This window comes from Chondrus crispus, genomic scaffold (assembly GCF_000350225.1).
Source record: "Chondrus crispus Stackhouse genomic scaffold, scaffold_183, whole genome shotgun sequence".
In the NCBI taxonomy this organism is placed as follows: Eukaryota; Rhodophyta; class Florideophyceae; order Gigartinales; family Gigartinaceae; genus Chondrus; species Chondrus crispus.
This window is the reverse complement of record NW_005179054.1, coordinates 106,608-121,702: the sequence shown is the minus strand read 5'-3', so window position 1 is coordinate 121,702 and position 15,095 is coordinate 106,608. Positions and strand designations below refer to the sequence as shown.

The window sequence follows — 15,095 nt, the reverse complement described above, 5'->3', positions numbered from 1 at the left end:
TCTCTAATCAACAATATTGCTAAACGCTTGATGAAAAAGGCTTCACATTCCATTCCTTTAATGAATTCCGAATCAACAGAAACATCATCTACTCTCCAGTCCATCCGCACTAGTCTGCCCGACATACACCAGGATGTTTCTTGAAACAAAAATACATGTGCATGGAATCCTCAATTCATCTTAAATGTTAGTGAAATGTCGAAATGTCTAAGAGGCCTTATAATGTCATCAGAGTTAGTCCATGAGCGCCATTTCTATCCAAAAAGGAATAGCACTACTGGACATCACTTCACCGATAGAAAGAACATTCCCTCAACCTCTATATAATCAGTGCTTCCTGAACCCTTGTCAGATGCTTCCAACCCGATTCCCTTCATCTCCCGCTTAGACTCCTCGTGCAGAACGAGATTTCATGCCCGCCGCTGCCTGTACTCTTAGACATCAACGTACCACTCACCCTCGCCCTCACCTCGATACCCACCACGCTATGGTACGAGGCATACTAATTTCCCTCTTTTGCGTATCTTGGCTCTCTGTGTGCGCTCAAGCCAACAGCGACAAGTACAGAGCTGCCGCACGTTGCATCGCTCTCAACGCGAAATGCACAAAATTCCTCGCCGACAGGAGTATGTACTGCGAACCCAAGACGTACGTCAAGAAACAAAATGAAACGTGTCTAAAGAATGCGTGCTCGTTCTGTGCGTCGGGTGGCTTAACCAAGCTGAGGTCTGTGTGCAATAGTTGGGCCATCCGCCATTGGTGTTTCGGGGACAAGAAAAAGGATACCAGAGGCAGGCCTAGCCCTATGCCTTCGTCAGCTGGGAACACTGTTTCTCCTGCTTCTGCACAGAAGCCCTCATCTCTGGAGCCTAAGATGCAGTCGACAGGCACGGGAAGTAAGGTTATTATTTGCTTGGCAAACAAGAAACCGAAAAGCCCTTGGGTACAGAAGGGATCAGGGCTTATTTGGAGGCCAACCGAAGCCAACAAGAGGGATCCTGAAGGGAGTGGTGAGATGTGCTTCAATTTTAAACCTCCGAAGACAGGGAATTACTACTTATCCGCAGTGACTTCAGCTCCGCATCGCGTCGATAACAATGACATGTGGATTAAGCTCAGTTCCGGGTTGTGGCTCGTCGGCAAGAACATGCAAAAGAAGGATGGGGGTTCAGGGTATCTCAAAGCTTACCAAAATGTTGGGGGCAATGCAAAGGCATATATTATTTCGAACGTGGATCATGACCCGCATCAGTTTTTGACCAACAGCTTGCAGGCAGGCAGCGTACAGACTCTGTGCATGTCGGGTCGAAGCTCTAGGTTCACCGTCTACAAATTCATTCTTGTTCACTGTGCTGGCGCTAAATGCGACCGAAAATCAGACTTCATTAAGGACGCTATGAAGGGAATGACGTCTACGTGTTCAAACTAACTGAAAATGACAATCCATTACAAGGATCAAGCCGTTTGTTGCATTCAAATGAATCTTATCCTTTTAACACGCTTCCAACGTATGCGTTCGAAGCTGCTTCGCTCGAAAACTAGTTTAGACTCCTTAAGCAATACATTTTTGTGAGTTTAGCAAAGAAAATTGCCACATCCCCTCTGCTAGAGAGATACACCTGCGTTCGGAGATCCTTTTCCATTGCGCACTACACAAAAGGCTGACAGCAACTTTGAATCTACCCAGTCTCTTCGCTGCCAAGAAGCGCTGTGCAGGGAGTCATGCTCAGCACCTTACTTTATGCGTCACATCTCAGAAATACCTCTAACCAATTTGAAGTCTGATGGTAATTTCTCAGATGCGTCTGCAAACCCTACAAACCGACACGTTTACCACTCCCAGTCCTTTAACACCCCACTATTTGATATAAGGTTCTAGATTTTTCGCCTTATACATTGCGACGACGCCCTCCAGTTGAGGCTGAAACACACCCAAAAACTCTGCTAGGGCTGGCGTCACGCGGGACGTATCGTCAGACCCTCCCGCGAGGTTCTTATAAAAGCTCTCGCGGCTGGGGGCGAAGCGCAAGCCGGTATCGAAGATACCCTTGGTGATAAAATTGTGGCAGTACTTGAGGCTGGCCGCATACGACTTTCTACTTGCGGTGGACAGAGTCACCTTGGAGTCGTCCACGAGCTGTTGCAGAAGGCCGATCACAAACTGCATTGTGCGCTTTGTCCATAGCAGCGCAACGGTTCCCGATTCTGCGCCGGCTCCGGATTCGGACTTAATCAGCTTTCTCAGCTTGGGGTCCTTGGCCTCTTCGTCAAGCACGTTTTCAAGCGTGCTGGCAGAGTGCTTGATGGCTGCAGTTCGGAGTTTCTGCGTACATATTCGGAGAAATGAATGCCATGTTTAGTCCTGTGCGTCTCTACGCTCACGCATCGGTAAGCGCGGTGGACAGGTGGGGGCAAATGTCTGCCAACGTACTTTGATATTGCCCTCGACGTCTTTCTTGACAACGTCGGAAAAGAAGGGATTGGAAAAGGCGTCAAAGACGCGGAGAAACATGGTCATAGCGTTGACAAAGGGGGTGACCTGCATATGTTGTGGGTTGTCGCCATGCGCAGACGCTCCAGCGGCTTTGAAGGCATCGATGATCTCTGCAAAGAATTGAAAGTCGTGCGAAGTGGCTACGCCTATTGCGGAAGCCATGATGGATAAGGGTTTGGTGCTGGTGCAGCTGTTGCGGGGGAGGGGGAGGGTGATGGTTGGTGGTGGGGGGACGGCGGGAAGAGGGGCGGCGGGAAGAGGAGCGGCGGGAAGAGGAGCGGCGGGAGGAGGGCTGACCTGAGGACTGTGAGGGTAATGGACTCAAAAGATAACCCTTGGTGAGCGCAGGGAGGAGGATGGTGACACGTTTGCTCGCTGCGATGGTTGACAGTGACGATGAGGAACGGAAGTCCAAATTGCAAGAAAATTTTTGGAGACGAGCACCAAGCAATTTGCATTGACAGCAGGTGTGACTTGCTGTTACAGAAATGATGACCTCTTGTGAGATCATCATAAAAGCGAAGACCAACGAATGCCATCGCACTTCTACAGTAATACTGTAAGGGTACAGTACAAGTACTGTACAAGTACTGTAGTGTCTTTAGACACGGGCAAGGCGACCAGCTAACGTTTGCCTCATATGAGGTCCACTTTTGAAAATATTTAAATCGAAAATTTAGAAGTCAGTTTGGACAACATTTCTTCAACGTACACTACTTGTCTTTGGCAGTAACACCTCGCAGATCATCCGGATACTGTAGCAGTTTTGAACGCACTGAAAGACAAACAATCTAAAGGAGCTTAAGGACCAGCTGCCCTTTGAAACGAGCGTTTCTGTTTGAAAGGTATTAATGAAAAACGTTTCAAGCTTGCTGAAAAAGGCTGCTCTGCATGGCATTTCTAAAAACTACCGGAAAGGACATGCAATTTTCACTATCGTGATCCTCTCGCCACGCAAAAGTCATGTACGGGGGCGAAGGTATCGTTCTGTTTCTTACGGAGTTGGCACAAGTTCACACAAGTCAAGTTGAAAACCAGCCTCATATGGGTCATTTGGCCTCGTATGAGGTCGCATGTGATCTAGAGGCTTCATCCTAAGATGCAGCGGCAAAAACAGAGCATCACACTCCACCGGAAGAAGTCTTCCCCGCCTTCCGCAACTGCTCTGCATGAAACTCGACATGCTTGCCAATAAAAGTCTGAATAAAGTAGTACGAATGATCATACCCTTCCGCCATGTTCAGCGTCACCTAGACAAGCACAAAAAAACGTGTCAGCACCACAAATCGCCTCTCTCTCAAGCACTCCTTAGAACAGACGCAAGCTTAACTTACCTTCTGTCCAACCTCAGTACACGCTTCCATAAACCGGTTCGTCATGAGCTGCTTTTCCAAAAACTCGTCAGCCCCGCCCTGCTCTACCAAAATACGACTCACGAGTGGCTCACCTCTCTTCTTCATCAACACACTGGGGTCATAACCCCCCCACGCCTCGCGATTCTCCCCCAGATACTTTGAGTAACACTTTTCTCCCCACGGACAGTTCACAGGATTCGCAATCGGCGAAAACGCCGACACGCTGGTATATAACCCCGGGTTTCTCAATGCAAGGCTGAGGGCGCCCATACCGCCCATTGAGTGCCCCATGATGGCCTTTGCCTCGCCTACCTTGTCCCCAAGCACCTCCTTGACGACAAGCGGAAGCTCGTGGACGACGTATGAAGCCATGCGGTAATGTTTCTTGTACGGCTCCGTCGTGGCGTCTACATAAAAGCCGGCGCCCGTACCAAAGTCCCAGGTGTCGTCCTCTTCGGGCGTGCCCGCCCCCCGCGGAGACGTGTCCGGGCAGATGATGGCGACCGAGTGTTCGTGCGCGTGCGAGGCGGCGGCGGCTTTTATGACAAAGTTCTGGTCGGTGCAGGTGAGGCCTGAGAGCCAGTAGATGGCGGCCGTGGCCGTGGGAGGGAGGATGACGGAGAAGGTGGCGGGGAGGGAGCCCAGGGTAGGTGAGGTGTGGGTGTAGCGGTCGATTTTGCAGGAGAAGCATCGGGTTGTAGAGAGGAGAGATGGGGAGAAGGGAGACATGGTTGTGAGAATGGTGGAGCGGATCGGATGGGGGGGGGAGGGGAAGGGAAGTGTCGCTCGAGTGTGGGAGCTGCAAAAACGGTTTGGGGGCAGAGGAGGGCAATGCGGTCTTTGCCTGTGATCCGACTACCCACGTGTACACGTACCATACGTGTGACAGATATGATCAAACGGATGGCTTACAAACTTACAAAGGAGGGTCATCGAAACTTACACAGAGGGTCTGCTCTTTCGCCCCTCCAGCGTTTGGACAAGTGTACGTGTAGCGTTTTCCAGAAGCGCGACGACCGTCGCCACGTCGTACCGTTGCACCAGATTCGATCTGCAGTTCAATGTGTGATCCCTGCCACCTCCTGTGGTTAATGTATGGTCTCGATCCCCCGTCAGCTCTGAGCTGTCCGTGCACCACCCTATAACCTCCTGCTAAATTTACCTAACTCTCCCTCCCTTGGCCCACCGTAACTTCACCGCCGCGAGCTCTCCTCCACCGCTCCCTTCTGCACCCCTTCACCCCCATCCGCGACTATGGAAGTCGCCTTGGCTTGGCTCTTTGGTCACGTCTCGCACCGCGTCCCCACAGGCCGCGCGCCCTCCTTCACCCACCCTCTCCCCATATTGACCCGCCGCCAGTCGTCCGTCCCTCGCGGCACGCTCGCCTGCCCCCTCCCGCCCCCTTCGCACACCTCCCCTCCCGCCGTAATTGGGCACCAAGTCGACGCCTGGGCGCAGCACTCTGCCCATTTCGTCGTCAACGCCCGCGGCCAGCGAATCTTTGTGCAAAGCTGGCGCCCGTTCCCGGCCAAGCGTCGCCGCTGGTGGCCGTGGGGGAAGCGCGATACACAACCCAAGGGCGTCGTTTACATCGTTCATGGCCTCAATGATCACTCGAACAAGTATGTACGAGTCGCAAGAGCCTGGGTTGACGCCGGCTATGTCGTCGTCGCGCACGACTTTCATGGCCATGGCCGCTCCGACGGCTACCGCGCGTATACGAGCTCCATGCAACATTACGTCGATGACGCAAAGCATGCCATGGCGGATGCCGATCGACGCTTGCCGGGCCGCTTCGCCCGCCTCCCAAAATTTCTGCTGGCACATAGTCTGGGCGGTGCCGTCGCTATCCACTTGGCTAGGGATGCTGAGCCTGGCGCGTTTCGGGGCGTGATGCTGACGGCGCCTGCGGTGAAGGTGTATCCAAAGCCCCTGCTTAAGCTGTTTGCGCCAGTGATCGGGACGCTAGCCCCACTGCTGCCGGTGCAAAAGCTCAAGTTTGACCGTCGGAGGAGGAGGAGGAAAAGGGAGGGGGAGTATGTTTCGCATGAGGACCCGCTGGTCGTCAGGAGCCCGGTAAGGGCGCGCGTTGGGTACGAAGTGCTAAAAAGCTGTGAGAAGATCATGAGCGAGGCAGAGAAGTTCAAAGTGCCTGTGTTTGTGGCGCATTCGAGAGAGGATCGCGTTACGAATGCTCGCGGGACTATTGATTTTCATGATCGCATTGCGAGCTGCGATAAGACAGTTCGATTGTATGATGGGAGGGTGCATGATTTGTTGGCGGAGAAGAGGGATATGGTCATGGCCGACATGGTGTCATGGGCGTCGAGGAGGTTGAGGTGAGAGGGGGGTTGATAGAGATATCGGCATATGCTGGTTTGTGAATAGAGTGACAGTGGTGGCTACATGGTTGTGCAGCGAATCCACTAAGTATCGGCAGATTGGCCTACGGTAGAGAAGTGGAATGTTTCTCTGTAGTTGAGTGTATAGAATTCTTTGTACGGGTGAATAACAATACACCATACTTACTCGTTGCGATGCGTTCTCCCCACCGACGAAGATTAATCCAACTACATCTTCACTGGTTTTGATACCTTGCTGCAGCGTGCAGAATTCAGCGAGGGGCAGCACTCCCACCGATGGTGACTTCCGCGACCGCAGAGTGATCACCGCCAGCTTGCAGATGTGCTTCTAGGACTTGTCGCCGCATTTCTTCCATCTTGTTCGCTGCATCTGGCAAATGGTCGTCACTGCCATTTCCCTTTCCCCTCGCAGCCCTTAACCCATAGGCAATCATCCCCGTAACCGCGATTCCTGTGCTTGCCAGACCGAGAAGGATGTATCCAATGGTCCTACTTCGCTTGGCCTCCTCTTTCGCCTCAATGCTCGTTACTGTCACATTCGGATTGCGAGCGGGTGGTGCACTTGGCAGGCTTAAGTTTAGTGCGCGGGATCCAAATGAACCTACTAGAGCATTTGAGAGTAGTTCAACACCCCCGTCCCATGTTCCTGTGTAAACTGCACCCTTTTCCAGATCAAAAGCGATGTCTGTGATTTCCTCTTTATCGAAAGCAATAGTCGTGCTCCGATGCCATCGCTGGGCCACCTCCCCATTGTCCATGCGTAGCATGATTAGTGGAGATATGACGACGCTAGAGTTCTCATTTGGTAAATATCCATCCTCCACTCCGGCCACGTACACAACGTCGTTGGCCTCGTCCGCGACAATGCACGGAGTCTGCGTCGGCATCTTCACATTTGAGGCGACAGAACCAATGCGCTGTGTCCACATAGAGCTGCTCTTAGCATCGTCATTTTTCAAGCTGTATTTCAAGGCATGATACTCGGTTTTGTTCGTGTCTAGGTTCGTTGTGCCAACGAAGAAAACATCTCCAGACATATTGACCGCAGCCATACCTGTTGCTCGAAAGCTTCCTTCATCCAAAGACTTGATCATGTGCAGCTTGCGATCCAGTAAAGTATCTAAACTCAGTTCACGAAGGTAAGTGACGGTACGGTATCTCTTACGAACGTCTTCCCATTCTGTCGTCATTAACAACACATGATTGTTACCTATCGCGATAGCATCACCAGATGAATTACCAGAAGACGCAGTTTGTCGCCCTTGGATGAGCTGAAGTCCGAGCGTTTCGTTATTTTGGATTTCGGAAAATGATGCTAGAAAGTGATGGGTTGTCGTGTTCCGGGGTTGAATGCTACCAAATAGTATTCCCATCGTTGAGCCGGTCACATAAATCTTCATGGAATTTCGGTCAACCGACAACGCATTGCAACTATCATTTCGGTTTGACCCGAACTGGAAAGGATGTCTCCAAGCTTTAGCCCCATCTACGGTAAACTTCATGACAAACGCATCTGAAGACCCTCTGGGATCCATTGCCAAGTTCCCCGTCGTTGCACCACAAAGGTAGAGGGCCTCGCCAGCCATCACAAGATCGTTTACGACGTCTTCTCCTGCCGAACCAGTTCTTTTCACCCAAGCCAGTTCGGTAGAAGCAGTAAACTTTGCTAAAAAGATATCCGTATTACCCAAGACATCACCTGCTTCAGGATCTCCCCAGGCCTGCCCGCCAGGCCTGCTTGGTGTCGAAACTCCGGCCACGTACATGGAGCCATCTGCTCCAACTACTATCTGCTTCGCAACGTCATTGGAATCAGGAGACCCGAAAACCTTCCCTCTCAAAGCCTGGGTGATAAGCACTGCGGTGGCTCCAGCTGTTAGCCAATTGGCAAATAAGCTCAGGGTGTAGAATGCCACAATTCGCCGCAAAGATCTCATGCCTCGACCTCAAGATGGCCTTCTTGAATGGTAGTAGACGCCTCGACTGTTTTGAAGTGGATAACCTCGCTACAAGCGTCGCGATGGACGAGAGAAAACGCTAATCAAAACATCTTGAGAAATCTAGCATTCTCTGACCACGACTGGACGGAAATATTCATGGGAAAGAAAAGGGAGCGAACCCAAGCACAGAAACGAGTATACAATAGTAGCACCACTTCGAATTAGATGATACAAATTGATGCATCTCAAATATTGTGCTCTATTGCCGGTCGAATTGAGATAATGTTGCCAGTGCCGGCGAGCAAGGGCGGGGGTGTCTCTCCTCATCTTGAGTTACGCCCAATAGGATAGAATCCTCATCGCATCACGGAGGTCTGTGGCGAAGAAACAATCTCCTGTTTTCGGGAAGGCAATTAGAGGGACTTGAATAATTTGGAGATAACTGCTTACCAAAAACCAGTTATACTTTTCGTATTCCATGCTTTTGCTCAGATCGATCAGGTGCTCTTATGACTATGTTCGTATTCATTCTTTAGCCTTCACAGCATGCCCGACTTGAGCCTCTGACTGGTTCTTCACTCGCCCTGGACGCGACTTGCGATTGACGTCAGCGGCGGTGCCATTGTTAAGGCTGTCGGTGAGCACGCATGCCTTGCACAGTCTCTGACTTGTAATGTATCCGCATCTCTCGCACGTCTTCTGCACGGGCATAGCAGTATCCTTACTTCCCGGCGGCGGAAACGTCAATTGCTCTGCTGATCGGATGACATCCAAAATCGCCGAGGGTCTGACTGCCTCCAAGTCCTTCAAAAACTGTCTCGCGTAGCCGCGGTAGGCGTTGGGCGAGTATATGCACTCTGTGGCGAAATAATGCAGCTTCTTGAAGTAAGCATACATGACAATCTCTTTCTCGTACGTGTACTTGAATGGCTTAACGCGCGGCAGAGCACTGTCTCGGCCGGTGACGGCGTCCACGCATCGTGACAGACGCGGGAAATCGCCGCGCAGAAAGTTAAGCAGGACGGTCTCGGCCATGTCGTCGGCGTTGTGCCCAGTGGCGACCTTGTCCGCCTTGAGTTGGACGGCGCCTCGGTCCAAAGCCTGTCTCCGAAAGACGCCACAGAAGGTGCAATTAGACTTCTTGCCTATGACGCTAACAATCTCGTCCATGGTCCATCCGTACAGCGTGCGGTAATCAACGACGAGAAGCGGGAGATCGTACTCCACCTTGTTCTTGTGCACAGCCTCTAAGCTGTCGTCGCGGTAGCCAGTGATGCCCTCGTCTACACTGAGCAGAAACAAGTCGAGGCCATAGTCATGACGCTTGTTGAGCAGCGAGAGGACGTATGCTAGGACAGTAGAATCCTTTCCACCAGAGGCGCCAATGGCGACGCGGTCGCCCCGGTTGAAGAGTGAGTGTGAGGTGATGGTGTCGTGGATTTCGGTCTCAAATTGTTGGTAGAAGCATTCTTTGCAGACGGCAGCACCCGTCTTGGGACGCTTGACGGATGCGCGTTGCGTACCACAGGCGCTGCAGTTGCGCACCATGGCCGTTGACAATGTGGTATGTGAAGATGACCCGTCTCTCTAGGCGTGGCAGAACATCAAGGCGAGCAGGGAAGGAAGTTTTTGAAATGAATTGATCCTCAACGGGCGCCCTCGAGGAAGATGTGTGCTGTGGAGCACGAAAAGAATAAGAGATAATGTTGAAGCCAGCAACGCAAGCACTCTTCGCATCGCTGGTGCCAAGTTCCGGACCGGATTTGGAACGCGAAATGCCAGGATCCGTTTCGGCCGATTGGATCAGGTGCATAGCTTACAGTTACATTCGGACCGACAATTGGTCAAAAGCATGATTTCTGTAATGAAATGTTAGGATTTCGCCGGCGTCCCAGCGACGGGCTGGCAACGCTGCGGGCAATGCTCTTTGTGCAGTCGCACGCCCGGGAATATGACCCGCACCGAAACCCTCTCAGCACCCGACGCCATCATCGTCAAGATCCTCGACATCAACGAAAACAAGAGTTAGGTTGGAGGAACCGATCCAGGTGACAACCTACTTTTTTCCGTCCCCAATCCCATCTCACAATGCCTAACGTTGAAGTTGAACCCCCGGTCGACGTTGAAGTTGAAGTTGACGTCGAAGCCGAAGTCCCCGTCGCGGAAGATGTCGGAGAGATGGACCTCATGAAGGCCCTTCAAGAGGTGATGAAAAAGGCCATCGTGCACGACGGGCTTGTGCGCGGGCTCAACGAGTGTGCCAAGGCGCTGGATCGCGGCCTTGCGCAGCTTTGCGTGCTGGCATCAGACTGCGACGAGCCCGCCTACACGAGGCTCATCGAGGCGCTGTGCAGCGCGCATTCGGTCGCGCTCGTGCGCGTGCCGGACAAGAAGCAGCTCGGTGAGTGGGCTGGCTTGTGCAAGATCGACGAGGAGGGCAACGCCACAAAGGTCGTCGGCTCCACTTGCGTCGTCATCAAGGAGTTCGGAGAGAGCTCGCCCGGCTACGAGTTTTTGCTCGAGTATATCAAAGAGGATAAGGGTGACGAATAAGTGGCGGACGGAGGGTTTGGTCATAGTTGGGGTGCGGTTTGTGAGCGGCCCTCGCTTGTACTGTACAGTTCACAAGCGGGGCGAGTGCTCCAGGGCACTTGCAATGCGGCGAACCGCGGTTACATGCCAATAAACACTATGTCTTCATGCATTCGCGAGAGGTAAATGCGAGCTTAGCTTAGTGTTTACGAAAAGGCGTCCGGCACTCCCGATTGCTACCCTGCCCCGCTGCAGCCTCCCTTGACACGATCACAAAAGCGAACCGTCCTCAGCCCTCCACCACTCCCTTATAGCTCCCCCACGCCGCATGCGATTCCTTGAGTTGCACGCGTATCTCGCCGTTGAACTTGCCTTTAAACCGCAGCGCGATGCCATCAAAGACTTGCTTGCACATAAACTCTGTGGTGGTGTTCTGGCCATTGAATTCCTCGATTTCGTCCAGATTTTTGTAGTTGTATTTGCTGAGGACGTCCTTGAGCGCGGTGGACGCCTGGCCGATGTCTACGACCCAGTTGAGATGGGGGACGAGACAGTCGGTTCTGAATTCGCAGTCAACAACGTAAGTGGCTCCGTGCATCTGTTGGGGAATCGTTTGATGGTATTAGCATCGGTTTGCAAAGCGGGAGGAGAAAGGGATGCGACGAAAAGGGCTTACCTGCTGGGCTGGCCCGAACTCAGGGCCTTTGAAGGAGTGGGCAATCATGAAAGAATCCCTGACGCAGAGAGAATACCCCATTGCTAGAAATGTGAATAGCACTGTGATAACTCTTTAAAGAATAGTGGGTCTATGAATGCTTGCGTTAAAATGGGTATTGGTTCAAGCGTGGGAGATTTTGGTAATCAAGAATGGTCCAGTTGTGAGAGAAAGTGTGGCGAGTCCCCAGCATGTACACGTGTACACGTGTTCAATCGTATTGCCTTTGCAATCCGAAGCACCCGAGGTTCCGGCAAGGTTACCAAGGTGTACTCGAAAGAAGAAAGGATTTCACATATTCCACAGCACGTGACCTTGTGCGCCGCATGTATCAATCTTCTTTCGCTCAGTCTTTCTCGAGGCGAATGGTCAGCCGGCAACTCACGCCCACCTTCACACCACCGCCTGTACATTTCATTTCATCCCAGCCAGCAAGCGAGAGCCACCAAAAAACAGGAGGGCAAGTCGACAACAGAAAAAACGGAACACTGCAAACTGCACCTTCCCCCAAGCGAATCCTCACCGGCTGCTGACCTGCAACACATCGCACGCGTCATGAACCAAGAAAGGAGTTCCGACCCATTCCACGAACCTTATCAACAAGCCGTGCACCCACCGGGGCAGCTCCCCCAGCCGCCATCGTCGCAGCAACCTCAATTTGCGGGCACCCCCGCATATGGAGGCGCCAGCCTGCAAGGGGCCCCCGGCATGCCCCCCAGCTACACTCCGGGCTACAACTTCAACAGCGGCTTCGGCTCCTACGGAAACCCTCACGGGAACTCCTTCAACAACATGTACAATAACGCCTACACCCCCTACAACTACTCCCATCCCTACGGCTCCTACCCCCTTCAGCGCCAAAACGCCAGCGCGCAGCTCGCTTCTGGCGCCCGCGAAACTGGCGAGATGGTCTTGTCGGGCATGCACGAAGCCATGTCTCGCTTTGCGCGCGTGTCCTCCATGATCGAGGAGGTCCTGCGCCATCTGCACATGCTCTTCGACGCCATCTTCGGCCTGGGGTACAGCTTGGGCGCGTTTAGGCAGGAGGCGGGCCAATGGCTGGGGGTCAAGACGGGGCCCGTCGGCTATTTGGCTCGCTTACTTAGGAGAGCGGCCAACTTATGGAGGCTCTTGTGCTTGTTCTTTATGTCGCCCGCCGCCGGCAGGTTTTCGCCGGTCGCGCTCGTGTTGAGGATTCTCGGGCTCGTGCCCGAAGATGACCCACTGGAGGCCTCCATGGCAGAAATGTGGGGCAGGAGCGGGGAGGGGGAGGGTGTGAGGGGGCTGTTCGATACGCATCCGTTGGCGGATGCGTCCAATATGTGAGCGTGATAGGTGCCATTTAGTCTATGGAGATAGCGTTTAGCGTCGTGGAATAGAATTGGGATTATTCTTTCGTCTTGACCGCAGGAGCATATCGAGTTGCAAGTCGTTCAACTTTTTTTATTTGTGTTAAGAGAAGCGTAAACGTGACTACGGAACAAAGATGTCTTGATGGGCCTGCTGAAACACTGAAATTTCTGATGGAGGGTTTGTGGCGAAGGGATCCATTTTGGTCTGCATCTTTCAAAGTTAATTTTTCGCATACTTTCTCTCGTGTTCTATCCTGAACGATCCGCGAATTCTGTCCTCCCTGCCAGCATCATCCAGAATTTCCCTTGCTCTCCGCCATCCCATTCCCCACACCCCCCCGAGACTGTGTCGCCGCTTACCAGTCATCCAACTCTCCCGCTGAGATGGCTTTTCGCGCTCGCCTTCTCTCTAGAGCATTCCATGCCTCCCGCGCCGTACGCGCCGCCGAAGGTAAGTGAGCATCTTCCGTGCGCCCGATCATTCCCGAGTATCCGAGAAACGGCCAACGACATCTTCAAGGTGGCACCCCATGGGCCATTCCTGTGGACCGATTCTTGCTTGTCACCCCTCTCGTACAGAAATTCCGCAACCGCTAACCTTTGCTTGCACAATTCAATCCCCGCATGCACAACGTGCAGGCCCCGGCTCGACGACCGAGCACTTCAACGAGCCCGGCGGCCGGCTTTTCGGCGAAGCGATTCGTCAGCCTGGCGAGAGGAGAAAGCTTTTCGATTGGGAAGTCCCCTACATTGGCACCCTCGTGCTCGCTGGTTTAATGCTAGGCTTTGGGCTAAACTCCCGACCAGAGACGTCGGCACTCGTGTGGGCCCGTGAGGAGGCACTGGCGAGACTCGACGCGGCGGAGAAGGCCGAGGGTGGTGGCGATGAATGAGGGGGAGCGCAGATGAACATAGGAGGCGTGGTTTTGTAGAAGTGAGGAGCTACGGCTGCGCCGACGCTGGCGACGCGTGTGTAGTCGGCAAGCGGACGAGGCAGAAGAGGTTACTAATTGCTCTTGACAGCTCGGGGGCTTGCTGCGTAGGTCGAGGCTCGTCGCAAAATGTCTCACGAGCAGATTTTACGCATGATGGCGGATGAGCGACCACATGCGCAATTGCATCGACGGCAAGTGGGTTCCCTCGGGCCGTCGCGATGAAAATGCGAATCGCTGCAGGCAAACGGGAAGAGCTCGTCGGACAACGCTGACATGATGCAATAAATACGGATTTCATACAAGCCTTTGACAGTTTACCGATCCCCTAAGACTTTGAGCTCCTCCTCGAGCTCTTTTATGTGCCCATCTATCTTAATGAGGTCTGGATGTGAGGCAAGAGCGGCTTCCAGCTGCTTTTTAGGCGCCCGCACCTTCTTTGCAAGTTTTGTCGCATCTGGGTGTTGTCGTTTCCGCCAGCGAGAGGGCATCTCGTCGGACGCAGCACAAATCGAAAAAGGAATCGTCAGTTCTCTCCATTCCGCGTCGGGAATAGCATTCATGAAGTGCGGCGCAAGCACGCGTGCTATCGAAACGAACCGTCAATGATGCGGCCCTTGAACTCCTTCAAGCCCGAAAGGACCTCGTGAATCTCGGCGGCTCTCATCGCGGCCTCGTCTAATTTCTCCTCGTCATCCACGGCATCCGCATCCTTCTTCACAGCCACGCAAGCCGTGTGTCTGAGCAATGCCCGTCGACTGCGCACCGCGGCACAAACGCGACGGCCGTGGAACGACGTAGTGGACAATTGGGGCGAAGTGCGCCCGCGCGAGAGCGCGAGCGCAGCTCCGGAGAGGAAGGCGAGCGCCATCGTGGCGCGGAGATAGTTAAGAAGACGTGGTCTGCGAGACGAGGGATGAAGTGAAGGAACTGGGGGAGGAGATGGAAATGTTAGATGGAAGAAGTTGTTGGTGACGACCACGATGGGTATCGTGCAGGGCGGTGGTCACGAGCTCAGTAGAACATTTGCTGCAGATATTTTGGTCGATAGGAGCTGGCTGTAAGCGGGGCGCATTTCAGTTCATTGTTGATTTTCATTGGATAGATCCCCACAAAAGGCAAAATCATACCACTGTGTCTCTCTATGCGGTGATTGTAGCTTGACCCTTTCTCTTGCAATGCCACCAAGGGATCAAATATTCTTCCCGAGTCTTAGGAGCTAAAAGTCGTTGAAGACATGGACAAAGAAGGCTGTATCATTGACACAAATCGCTCACTCGAAGCGATGAGGGAGCCTTTCTGAATGTCGCACATCACTGTCTTGATTATCTGGAAAGACGAATTTTGAAGGAGGGATGTGACCGCATTTCCTCCCACTGCATTTTGCATTTTCCCGACCCACCCTGAGCAGT

General features: G+C 52.9%; 12 protein-coding genes; 5 read left to right on the top strand and 7 right to left on the bottom strand.

Moving 5' to 3' along the window:
- Nucleotides 1–1,742: 1,742 nt before the first annotated feature.
- On the bottom strand, nt 1,743–3,392 carry CHC_T00003276001 (hypothetical protein). XM_005714390.1 is given in 4 exon segments: nt 1,743–1,858; nt 1,859–2,323; nt 2,432–2,814; nt 3,203–3,392. 3 exon segments carry the CDS (start codon nt 3,390–3,392, stop codon nt 1,859–1,861), a joined length of 1,038 nt encoding a protein of 345 aa, XP_005714447.1. The 3' UTR covers nt 1,743–1,858.
- Nucleotides 3,393–3,615: 223 nt separating this feature from the next.
- On the bottom strand, nt 3,616–4,727 carry CHC_T00009148001 (probable S-formylglutathione hydrolase). The gene is made up of 3 exons (XM_005714389.1): nt 4,706–4,727; nt 3,829–4,634; nt 3,616–3,744 (listed from the first exon to the last, which is right to left on the bottom strand). Exons 1-3 carry the CDS (start codon nt 4,725–4,727, stop codon nt 3,616–3,618), a joined length of 957 nt encoding a protein of 318 aa, XP_005714446.1.
- A 376-nt stretch (nt 4,728–5,103) lies between these two features.
- On the top strand, nt 5,104–6,192 carry CHC_T00003275001 (hypothetical protein). Its single transcript, XM_005714388.1, has one exon. It carries the CDS (start codon nt 5,104–5,106, stop codon nt 6,190–6,192), a length of 1,089 nt encoding a protein of 362 aa, XP_005714445.1.
- A 67-nt stretch (nt 6,193–6,259) lies between these two features.
- Nucleotides 6,260–8,149, bottom strand: CHC_T00003274001 (hypothetical protein). XM_005714387.1 is given in 2 exon segments: nt 6,260–6,463; nt 6,464–8,149. The coding sequence occupies 1 exon segment, from the start codon at nt 8,147–8,149 to the stop codon at nt 6,464–6,466; it is 1,686 nt and encodes a 561-aa protein (XP_005714444.1). The 3' UTR covers nt 6,260–6,463.
- A 123-nt stretch (nt 8,150–8,272) lies between these two features.
- CHC_T00003273001 (hypothetical protein) lies at nt 8,273–8,479 on the bottom strand. The gene has a single exon (XM_005714386.1). The coding sequence runs from the start codon at nt 8,477–8,479 to the stop codon at nt 8,273–8,275; it is 207 nt and encodes a 68-aa protein (XP_005714443.1).
- A 6-nt stretch (nt 8,480–8,485) lies between these two features.
- On the bottom strand, nt 8,486–8,632 carry CHC_T00003272001 (hypothetical protein). Its single transcript, XM_005714385.1, has one exon. The coding sequence runs from the start codon at nt 8,630–8,632 to the stop codon at nt 8,486–8,488; it is 147 nt and encodes a 48-aa protein (XP_005714442.1).
- Nucleotides 8,633–8,677: 45 nt separating this feature from the next.
- Nucleotides 8,678–9,700, bottom strand: CHC_T00008545001 (Cytoplasmic tRNA 2-thiolation protein 1). Its single transcript, XM_005714384.1, has one exon. It carries the CDS (start codon nt 9,698–9,700, stop codon nt 8,678–8,680), a length of 1,023 nt encoding a protein of 340 aa, XP_005714441.1.
- A 540-nt stretch (nt 9,701–10,240) lies between these two features.
- CHC_T00010265001 (40S ribosomal protein S12) lies at nt 10,241–10,852 on the top strand. XM_005714383.1 is given in 2 exon segments: nt 10,241–10,705; nt 10,706–10,852. The coding sequence occupies 1 exon segment, from the start codon at nt 10,241–10,243 to the stop codon at nt 10,703–10,705; it is 465 nt and encodes a 154-aa protein (XP_005714440.1). The 3' UTR covers nt 10,706–10,852.
- A 160-nt stretch (nt 10,853–11,012) lies between these two features.
- On the top strand, nt 11,013–11,447 carry CHC_T00003270001 (hypothetical protein). Its single transcript, XM_005714382.1, has one exon. The coding sequence runs from the start codon at nt 11,013–11,015 to the stop codon at nt 11,445–11,447; it is 435 nt and encodes a 144-aa protein (XP_005714439.1).
- A 45-nt stretch (nt 11,448–11,492) lies between these two features.
- On the top strand, nt 11,493–12,982 carry CHC_T00003269001 (hypothetical protein). XM_005714381.1 is given in 2 exon segments: nt 11,493–12,725; nt 12,726–12,982. The coding sequence occupies 1 exon segment, from the start codon at nt 11,493–11,495 to the stop codon at nt 12,723–12,725; it is 1,233 nt and encodes a 410-aa protein (XP_005714438.1). The 3' UTR covers nt 12,726–12,982.
- Nucleotides 12,983–13,084: 102 nt separating this feature from the next.
- Nucleotides 13,085–13,998, top strand: CHC_T00003268001 (hypothetical protein). XM_005714380.1 is given in 4 exon segments: nt 13,085–13,135; nt 13,136–13,202; nt 13,391–13,644; nt 13,645–13,998. 2 exon segments carry the CDS (start codon nt 13,136–13,138, stop codon nt 13,642–13,644), a joined length of 321 nt encoding a protein of 106 aa, XP_005714437.1. The 5' UTR covers nt 13,085–13,135; the 3' UTR covers nt 13,645–13,998.
- A 2-nt stretch (nt 13,999–14,000) lies between these two features.
- CHC_T00003267001 (hypothetical protein) lies at nt 14,001–14,670 on the bottom strand. XM_005714379.1 is given in 3 exon segments: nt 14,001–14,140; nt 14,284–14,554; nt 14,555–14,670. The coding sequence occupies 2 exon segments, from the start codon at nt 14,552–14,554 to the stop codon at nt 14,001–14,003; spliced, it is 411 nt and encodes a 136-aa protein (XP_005714436.1). The 5' UTR covers nt 14,555–14,670.
- Between the last annotated feature and the right edge of the window lie 425 nt (nt 14,671–15,095).